The sequence below is a fragment of the Globicephala melas genome, chromosome 1 (genome assembly GCF_963455315.2).
Source record: "Globicephala melas chromosome 1, mGloMel1.2, whole genome shotgun sequence".
In the NCBI taxonomy this organism is placed as follows: Eukaryota; Metazoa; Chordata; class Mammalia; order Artiodactyla; family Delphinidae; genus Globicephala; species Globicephala melas.
This window is the reverse complement of record NC_083314.1, coordinates 74196260-74207091: the sequence shown is the minus strand read 5'-3', so window position 1 is coordinate 74207091 and position 10832 is coordinate 74196260. Positions and strand designations below refer to the sequence as shown.

The following is a 10832-nucleotide window of genomic DNA, read 5'->3' as shown; positions in this document are numbered from 1 at the left end:
TGGACTCAAGCTGCAAGTCTTCCCTGAGTCTTCAGACCTCTGGCCTACCCCATGAGCTTTTGGATGCACCCATCTTCCACAATCACAGGAGCCAATTCCTTAAAGTAAATATATATATTTACTTTGCTTTAAGTAGGTAAGTAAATAAATATATACATTTATAATAGGAATGTATAATTGGAATAGACATACTCAGAAACTGGCAGAATCCCCGCATTGGTTTCCTGACTTGTGAAGTGAGAGCTATTCTGATAGGAAAGGCAAAGTGAAAGCCACTAGAACCACTTCTACCTAAAAAAATAGTAAACCATGAGTAATTCTGCTTTCACAGAGGAACTACATAGATCAGTGCCAAGAACTTGAAAGATGCCGGGGTGGTGATTCCCATTCCCAGTCAACTCACCTATTTGACATGTGCAGAAGACAGATGGGTCTTGGAGAATGACAGTGGATTCTCAGAGTTAGGCTTGCTTACAGTGGACAGTAAGCTTAGCCAGGTGGTGACTCGAACTGCAGCTGGTGTACCAGATGTGGTTTCATTGCTTGAGCAGATTAACTCATCCCCTGCTAGTGATCTGGCAAATCCTTGTTTCTCCATCCCTTTTAAGAAAGATCACTGGAAGCAGTTTTCTTTCAGCTGGCAAGACCAGTAATACACTTTCATTGTCCTATTTGAGGGGTATGCCAACTCTCACCTGTATGCCATAACTTAATTTGCAGGGACCTTGGTCACTTTTTCTGTCTACAAGATACCACGTTGATTCATTATATTGATGACATTGTGCTGATTGGACCTACTGAGCGAGTAGTTGCAACTATTCTAGACTTACTGGTTAAGACATATGTATGTTAGAGGGTGGGAAATAAATCCAACAAAAATTCAGGGACCTTCTACCTCAGTGAAATCTCTAGGGGTTTGATGGTGTGGGGCATGGTGAAATATCCTTTCTAAGGTGGATGATATGTTGCTGCATCTGCTGCCTCCTACAACCAAAGCCAAAAACCCAAAAAACCTAGGCATAATGCCTGGGGGGGGGGGTCTCTTTGGATTTTCGAAATAGCATGTTCCTGATCTGGGTATGTTACTCTAGCCCATTTACCAGATGACCCAAAAAGCTATGAGTTTTGAGTAGGGCCCAGAGCAAGGGAAGGCTGTGCGATAGGTCCAGGCTGCTGCACAAGCTTCTTTGCTGCTTGAATCATGTGATCCAACAGATCCAGTGGTGCCTGAAGTGTTAGTGGCAAATAGTGATGCTGACTGGAGACTTGGAAGCTCCCTATATGTGAATCACAGTGAAGGTTCTTAGGATTTTGGAGCACAGCCCTGTCATTGGGGATAATTACTCTCCTTCTGAGAAACAGCATTTGACCCACTACTAGGCCTTGGTAAAGACGGACACTTAACAATGGGCCACCAAACTACCATGCTGTAAGCAAAGGAAAAACAAAATGGGTTATTGAAGGAAGTAGTTATAAATACCAGCTATGACCATATACCAGTTACAGAAATGAGAAGCAAAGACTGTAATTGTCAAGAGTATTTTTTTCTCATTTTGTTATGAGTGCATTTGTGTGTGTTGTGTGTATGTGTGTGTAGTGTGTGTGTGTGTATATATTTATATTACATATATAATATCTCCAATATCTTTGTTTTCTTCCATCTCGTATCCCCTTATTATATAACATAAGACATACTGACTGTGACATTAAACTAAAAAGCTTCTGCTCAGCAAAAGAAATGATCAATAAAATGAATAGGCAAACTATGGAATGGGAGAGAATATTTGCAAATCATATATCAGATAAGGGGTTAATATCCAAAATATATACAAGGAACTCATACAACTCAATAGCAAAAATACACAAATAATACAATTTGAAAATGTGCAAAGGGGGCTTCCCTGGTGGCGCAGTGGTTGAGAGTCCACCTGCCGATGCAGGGGACTCGGGTTCGTGCCCCGGTCCGGGAAGATTCCACATGCTGCGGAGCCGCTGGGCCGGTGAGCCATGGCCGCTGAGCCTGCGCGTCCGGAGCCTGTTGCTCCACAACGGGAGAGGCCACAAGAGTGAGAGACCCGCGTACTGCAAAAAAAAAAAAAAAAAAAAAAAAAAAAAATGTGCAAAGGACCTGAATAGATATTTTTCCAAAGAAGATATTCAAATGACTAATAGGTACATGAAAAGTTGCTCAAATCACTAATCATCAGGGAAATTCAAATCAAAACCAGAATGAGATATCACCTCACACTTGTTGGAATGGCTGTTATCAAAAGACAAGAGATAAGTGCTGGTGTAGATGTGGAGAAAAGATAACCTTTGTGCACTGTTGGTGGGAATGTAAATTGGTGCAGCCACTATGAAAAACAGAAAAGAGGTTTCTCCAAAAATTAAAAATAAAACTACCATATTATTCATCAAGTCCACTTCTGGGTATATATCCTAAGGAAATGAAATAATCATTTCAAAGAGATATCTGCACCCCCATCCTTACTGCAGCATTACTTACAATAGCCAAGATGTGGAAACAACCTAAGTGTCCATTGACAGATGAATGGATAAAGATGTGATATATATTTATATCACAATGAAATATATGCAGCCATAAAAAAAGGAGGAAATCCTGTCATTTGGAACAATATGGATGAAACATGAGGGCTTATACTAAGCGAAATAAGTCAGACAAAGACAAATATTGTAGGATTTCACTCATATGTGGAATCTAAAAAAAAAAAAAAAACTCGTAGAAAGAGAAAAAAGATTGGAGGTGGCCAGAGATGGGGGTGGGGGGTAGGGGAAATGGTCAAATAAAATAGGTATCATTGCATCCCAAGTGCTATAGAGATCCAGAGACTCCCCTACAATTTCTGTGAATTCCCAGGGGCTTACAGCTCAGATCTCTTGTTCTTCCTGAACTCCCCATCTCACTGAACTCTATATTTCTCTCCTATATGGCACCTGCCCCCACTCACCCCACTCCCTACACACATGCATGATCTGCTGCTGCAGATCAAAGTCTGCTTTCCTTTAATTCCACAAATATTATCGGCATAAGACCATTGTGTGTAGCAAACTCTTACCAAAGGTTCTGTGGTTGGTACACATGTGCTTGTTTATATGTTATGCCTTCACACAGGATGGATGGGACATTAAGATGAGACTTCTTTAAAAAGTCCTTGGCATATAATAAGTCGGCCTTGAACGTGTATTGGCTGACTCCTTCCCAATGTCCCTGGCCTCCAGCTGCATTACTGGTTCCCCTCTCCAGGCCCCTCTTCCTCACTTTCCCGCACGGAAATCATTTTCATAATCAAATAATTCCCAAAGAAGGAGTCCTTTCAGGAGAGGTATAGGGACATGAGAGGGAGTGGTGGCAGATGGGACTTGCTCTCCGTTACCATGCAGGAGACCAGGGGATGAACTGCTTAGGTTTTGACTCCCCGTAAGAAGAAGTGTCTGACCACAGGCTGCACAGATTGCCTTTGCAAGTTATTTCCTCATTACTATGTGGAGCAGAGGGGAAATGAAGCCAATGCTGGATATTCTCTTGCCTGGGGTGCTTCAGAGCAGTTTTGGGTAGAGAAGAGACCGGACTGCAGGTGACTTGCTTGAGGCCACACAGTGGGTTGGGAGAGGGGCTGTGATGTTGGGGGATAATTCCTGAGTTCATTTCATGAGTCCAGACTCTGTCCCTTAATTAGCTGCGTGACCTTTTATAGGTCACATAATCCCTCTAGGACTCATGTTTCACATCCGTAATATGGTTTTGTATGCAGTGACCTGACTTTCTTGAGTGTGTGGGAGTGAAGTCAAACCTGCAGGCTATAAGGCCTTGAATACTGGTTCCCAGGACAAGGTAAATACCAATATTTGCATTGGGGATGTGGGGAGTTGACACTTTTCACTCAGAGCTTTGTTCTTTGCCCGCAGCTTCTTAGTTAGGCAACTGACAGTTGACATTTATTGAAAATGAGAAAGGAAATTTGAGTCACTGAAGAGGGTAGGAAGAGGAGACAACCAGTATATCCAGGAAGGCCTAGCCCAGCCTTGCTATACAAGCACGACTTCTGTGCCTGACCACAGGCTGGCATCGACGAGCAAAGCTATTTGGGGCAGAGCTGTTGATCCAGGAAAGCGGCAAAGAGTGGGTGGATGATGTGTGTGAAAACACAGAGTGGGGACTGCCCAACGCGATGCCAGGCGGGTCCTAAAGTGATGCTGTTTGTTCATTTAGTCTATAATTATTATTGAGTGCCTACTGTGGTGCTGGGAGCTCAGTGCTTATTATGATTCAGCAAAGAAGATAGTGGAGCACAGAGATGATAAAGTTCAATTCCAACCCTCAAGGGGCTGACAGTTTTCAGGGAGAAACTCAAACGACCCTATTAGAAAAAGGAAATTGCAGTTGTGAGCGTAGAAGCAACCTCCATTGGCCTGAACACTCAGAGAAGTTTTCAGAAGTAAAGAATGTGAAGGCAGTTGACAGGTCACCACAAGTTTGCTAGTAAGAAACAGTTTGAAGAATGTGCTCCTGGCAGGAAAATAGCACGCAGAGACACAGAAGGGCAAACAGCTCAGAATGTTCAGGAAGGCAGAGGAAGTCTCTGTTACCAGAAGTGACAAAGAGCCTTGACATGCTTTGGAAAGAGTTTTGGTTTTGTTTTGGCCTGTCAGCCTGGCTCTCTGCCGGGGTCATTTCTCCAGAACTAACCTCTTAGCCAATGATCAGCAAATGTGGTCACAGTTTCCTTATTTACAGGCCTGTCTGGATAGCATTTTTCTTCTCTGTGTCATCTGCAGCTGAGCAGGTAGCCAGACATGAGGCCCCTGCTCAGGGGCTTAGGCCTCTGCTGGGCCTCCCGGCTTCTGGGCTGCATTTGCCTCCTGCAGGGTAAGTGGTTCAGGATCCCTGGGAATGCATGGCAACGGAGTGGAGCCAGGATACAGGGTCCTGACCATCCGGAAGGCTGTTTAAGCTGCCAGGGCCTAGGAAGCTGAGCCAGAGTGGGCAGCTGAGACAATATGATCCACTCTGACAATCCTTCACTACTGCACCCACCATGTTTCATCTCAGTCACTCTGATTCCTACCTTGTCTTCCAAAAGACTCTCTTCCCAGCAGCAATCTTCTCAGAAGGCTGGCAAATGGAAGGGTGCCTCCCTTTCTTTCCTACCTTTGGGGAATAATTGCTCTGTACACAGAATTCTGAATCCACTCTGTTATTCAGCCTTTCTGAAAAAACTGCCCAAATAGCTATAGTGGGGTTCTGGACCCCCTTCAGATCTAGGATTTAAGGAAGAAATGAGCTTCCACCTTAGAACAGAAATCTGCCATCAGGCTGCCACAAAATTGGAGAAATACTTATAAATCATATATCTCATAAAGCATGTTTATGACACCAAATTTTTTTGTTTTGGAAAATAGTTATTTTTTCTTTAAAAAGTGTTATTTACTTAAACATGTAGTGGTTTCCTAACAAATTACCACAAACTATGTGAATTAAAATAGCCCCCCCCCCACATTTGTTATCTCTCAGTTCTGTAGGTGAGAAGTTTGACACATCTCGGCAAGTTCTCCCAAAGCTGAAATCAATGTTTCAGCAGGCAGCATTCTCATCTGGAGCTTTGGGTCCTTCTCTAAGCTCATTCTTACTGTTGGAAGAATTCAGCTCCTTGTGGTTATAGGTCTTGCTACGTGTTAGCCAGAGATGATGTTCAGCTCCTAGAGGTCATGCTCAAGTCCTTCCCCAGGGACCCCTCCATTGGAGCAAATGAAGAACCTCTCATGCTTTTGAGCTCTCTGTTCCTCTTTTTCCACCCTCTGGAGAAAACTCTTGTTTTTGAAGGGCTCATGTGATAAGGTTAGGCTCTTCTGATCATCTCCCTTCCTTAAAGCTACATAATCTAATCAAGAAGTAAAATTGATCATGTTCACAGTTGTGGGGATTAGAGTGAGAAGTCTTGGGAGCCAATTTAGAAATATATATATATATATGATTTATATTTATATTTGTAGTTATGTTACATTAAATATTTAATTTTTTTCTACACAAGAACTACAGAAGCATGCAGAATATCCTTCCCATCTTCTCTCTGCCACTCTCCCCGCAGCTGCACCCATATGCTCAGGTAGCTGGTACCTGACAGTGGCTGGGAAGGTTGGCTGCTCTCAACACAATACAACGAATGTCTTCTTGAAGTCAGTAACTTGTTGAACATAAAGGTTCTGATGGCACCACAACTCCTTCCTGTGCAACAGGATATGCAGATGCACAGCTCCCTGGATTTGAACCCTCCATCTGATGCTGTCCCCTGGTCTCTGGGGAGGAGCCCCTGAGAAGGGTGCTTGGTGGAGAAGAAAGGGCACTGGCTGGGGAATTGGGAACACCGGTTATATCTATGGTCTTTGTCAAGTAATAATAACAGTAATAGCTTTATTGAATATTGTTTGGACCAGACTCTGTGCTCAAAGATTTATAAAGAGTTTTATTTTAGAAAAGCGGCTTTGGCAGCCATGCCAAACATGCAGGTGCTGTTTACATGACATAAGAACTGATGAATAGCTAAGTGTGAAGAGTTATGGGCCTGGGGCCTGTGAGAGTCTCTATTTCCAGGAGAGCCTGGGGATGCAACCAGCAATTGCTCTATGTTGCTCTAATGGCGTATAGAACGGGGCCAGTGGAGGATAATTTGCATCAGAAATTTGTAGGCAACTTTTGGCTGCATGGGAGGTCCAGAGACTCTTAGAGGTCTTAGGGAAGTTTGCTAAAGTGTCTACAGTGAAGGAGAGTCTGGGGGCACGAATAGGATTGCCTGTTGTATCGCAATTTGGACAGACTCTAGAGCAGTTTCTTGTAAGGGGCCACATTCAAGGTGGGCTGATTTGTGAGTAACAGCAGAAATGGGCTTAAGTAAAATGTGTAAAGACATTATACATCGCTTCTAGAACCCCAAAAGGCCTAAAAGATTCTGGGCTTGTTTTAATGTTATGAGTACTGAAAGGGTAAATAGTTGTTTCTTGATAGTGCCAAGGATGGAGCTACCCTTGACTCCCCAAATAATTTTTAGAAACTTAACCAAAGTGGAAGGGTCTTGTAATGTGTGTGGGGCAATGGTCCACCTCTTTGTGAGCTCCTTTGTGAGGATCTGTAGGTCCTGAATGAGTGAGTCAAATGATTTAGCAATCTCACTTCTGGGTATATATCCAAAAGCATCGGTATCAGGACCTTGAATAGATATCTGCACTCCTGTGTTCATTGCAGCATTTTCCACAATAACCAAAATATGGAGACAACCCAAGGGTCCATCAACAGGTAAATGGATAAAGGAAATGTGGTATATGCATACACTCACTGGAATATTATTCAGCCTTAAAAAAGGATGAAATCCTACTATTTGTGATAACATGGATGCACGTGTAAGACATTATACTTAGTGAAATAAGCCAGTCACAGAATGACAAACACTGCATGATTTCACTTATAAGGTACCTAAAACAGTCACAAAGTATAGAAGATGACAATAGAATGTTGGTTATCAGGGGTTGGGGGTAGGAGAACATGAGGAGTTGTTATTCAGTGGGTGTAAAGTTAGACTTACACAAGATGAGTATGTTCCAGAGACCTGCTGTAGAACAGAGTGCTTATAGATAACAAGAACGTATTGTGTACTGAAAATTTGTTAAGAGGGTAGATCTCATCTTTCTTACCTTGCATACACACACGCACACACACACACACACACACACACACTAAAAGGACACAAGAAAACTTTTAGAGGTGATGTTTGGTAATAAACATTACCTAGATTGTGGTGAAGGTAACACAAGTGTGTACATATGTTCAAACTCACCTATTTGTATTTATTAATTATGTACAGTTTTTAATATCAATTATACCTTAGTAAAGTTGGAGGGGGCAAGTCAAACATCAAGAATGGAGTCAGACTCTCTATTACAGAGAAGGTTAAAACCCCCTGCCCTTTCTTAGCCCAAAGGAAGCTCTGGCTGCTCCTTGGTATGAGCTCTGACAGAAAATCTTCAGCTAAAATTCATGTATGTAGCCTTCCTGAGTCATGTAAATGCAGCTAAATGCAGCATCAACAGGGTCCTTCAAGGCTTAGAAAGACTAATCAGAAAGGTACTTTACTCCTGCTTGATAAAAGGCAAAAGTTAGTTGCTGAGAGGTGGGACAAAGTCTTGGTCTATGGTGGTGGGCACACGAGTGGGTCCTGCTCAGCCTCCATGGTTGTGCCACGCCTGGGGAAGTGGCCCTGCATGGACCAGAAAGTGATTTCTCAGAGCTCTGGTAATAGCTGTAGTAGTGACTTCTTAGGGAGTTGCCAGTGAGGGTGTCCAAGGACTTGGCTTTTTCCCGCTGTAGGGAAGGGCTCTGGAGCAGCTGCACGGGGACCTCAGCTTTCACCGCCATGCCCAGGCCTTGGCCTTCAGGGATAGCCTTGTCACCCTTACCCTCCACCATAGACTGCAAGAAATTCATGAGCACCTTCAGACCACCTTTGCTGCTTCACCTCCCTACTCTTTGTCCTTAGAAGAGAGACCTAGACTCCTAACCCACGTGACTCCGTGGGGTTGCTGTAACACTGCCCACCACAGCCAGAACCTCTTCTGCCTCAAGCCTACTGCTCTCCCACGTCTGCCATGGGCCAAGGGCTGGGGAGCAGTGAGGGCAGAAAGAGCTCTCACTTGGAGGGCGCTGGCCAGACTTACGTGGGAGAGAGGGCACTTCCTGGGTGTGACTCTTGGAAAGGGCAACTGCTACTCATGACTCAAGAGTCACTCATGGCTGCAACAGAACTTGTAACCTAATCTGCCTTCTGCACGCCAGAAAGATTCCCTCAGCAGACAGAACATCCCACCTCAGTCAACACATACAACTGGGACAGGCTAGCTTTAATTCCTCTTCCTCGAGACAGTAGTGACCTTAATATACTCAGGATCCCGTGGATACATAATGGAGGGAGCTGGAGCTCAGAGAGGGTAAGTGTGGACTTCTGTGCCCTCCTGTTACTGATATGTGAGCGCCGGGGCCTTGGACCAGCTGAGCCATTTGTGTCATGACTAGTTTGGAGGGACCATTCCCATTCAGCTAATCTCATCCATCTCTTCTCAGTCTATCTCCATGGACCCATGTCAGGGTGTACAGCTTTTACTGAGGGCATGCTCTGCCTGGCAGCATGATGAAAGTACTGATAAAACTGTCTCCTGGACTGGACAAGCAGCAGGAAGTTGTGGGATGTGGACAAGAACAGACATAAGGAAGAGCCTTGAGTTTGGAAGGAGGCTGACCTGGATAGCTCAGGTACAAATGGGCACTATGCTGACCCCACTGATGTAGGTGCTGAAGGTGACCCCTTCAGATCATATCGAGGGGAGCTGAAGGGACTGGGATGCTTCAGCCTGAGGAAGCAGTCCACAAGACACCTCCCTCATGAAGTCTTTCCTGATTGCACCAGCCAGAAGTGACCTCTCCCTCCTCTGAACTTCATTTTATCTTTTTTTTCTACATAAAGTTTTCGGGCATTTTAGCCTCGTGATGACACAGCTCCATATTGGGTCTCTACCCATCAATGTGAATGTGATTCCCTAGGGCATGGTTCCCTAGAATCTTTTGAACTTTAGGTCTAGAGACATTTCAGCTCTAAATTTTTAAACCCAACTGTACTGACAGTTCCCTTTGTGTATCTCAAGTCACCTCACGCTCAATAGGTTCAACATTGAGCACCTAAGCCTGGTCTTCCTTGAGTGTCTCCCACCCTATAGTCAATGATGCATCCATGCTATCATCCTTGACATCTTTTTCTACCTCAAGTCCATAGCCAACCCATCAGTGAGTCTTGCCAATTTTATTTTTTAAATATCTCTTAATGACATTAGATTTACAAATATCTTTTACCTATTTATTTGCTCAAGATTTCTTCTTTTTCCCACTCCCTTATGTCTGTTATTTCTTCAAAGTGTTTATTTTTGCATTATAGGCTTGATTCCTTCCTTAATCCTTTTGAGCAGTTAGTCCACACATGTACCCTGATGTGGAAGTCTCCCCATGAATCAGTTTAGTATTTGCCCCAGCTTGGGTCTTTATAAGCGCCACCTGTTTTTAAGATAGCTTCTGGGCTCTGATTTCTAGCATGCAGTTAGAATTCACATCCACACCCACACACAATGAAGGCTTGGATTCCAATTTCTCACATCCCTCTCATGGAACAGGGCAGGTTGCAACCTCCATGCTGGTTTCCCATGACAGAAGACAGACATTTTCTTACCCTAATTCACCCAGCCTCTTATCTTTTTGCAGCATCCCTACAAGCTCAAGGCCACGCTTACACTTCACCCCCACTTACAGACGTGTAACATTGGCCTCTAAGGTATATTTCTGGTTCTGATAACCCACTGGGACACCAGAACTTCAAATTCCACTCAGCTCTTCAACACTGAGTTCCCTTTTGTTTCTGAACTTAAGTGGCATAATTAAAACATTTTAATTACATTTAATCAAGTTTTGTGTGTGGTTAGACTGTAAGGAGGAACTCCTGAGTCAGTTCATGTGACTTCTCCTCTGGAGGATTCCAAAGTATTTTTTCCACTCCTGTAATCATTGCTCCCACACCCTCCAACACTTGGGGCTGAGACAGCCATGCTCAAGGCAGAGGCCAGAACCCCGCTGAGAATGTGCAAATCCGTGTTCATCTTTTGACTTCCAAAATAGGCAAGAGCCATATTTTATTGACAGAACAAAAGAGATTTGTGTGCTCCCAAACCAAGATTGTAGACTAAGAGAAGCGAGTTCATTTGGCAAGTCACAAACTAAAAAGATG

The 10832-nt window shown here is 43.8% G+C and overlaps 1 protein-coding gene across 2 annotated transcripts in view; it reads right to left on the bottom strand.

The window, feature by feature from the left end:
* Window positions 1-229: 229 nt before the first annotated feature.
* The window catches only part of LOC115844592 (CD48 antigen-like), a 31772-nt gene continuing 21169 nt past the window's right edge, over window positions 230-10832 (bottom strand). For both annotated transcript variants that reach the window (XM_070044108.1, XM_070044107.1), the window contains one exon: window positions 230-2082. In XM_070044108.1, coding sequence (XP_069900209.1) covers window positions 1792-2082 — 291 coding nt within the window. In that variant the 3' untranslated portion in view covers window positions 230-1791. The remainder of the gene's footprint in view (window positions 2083-10832) is intronic.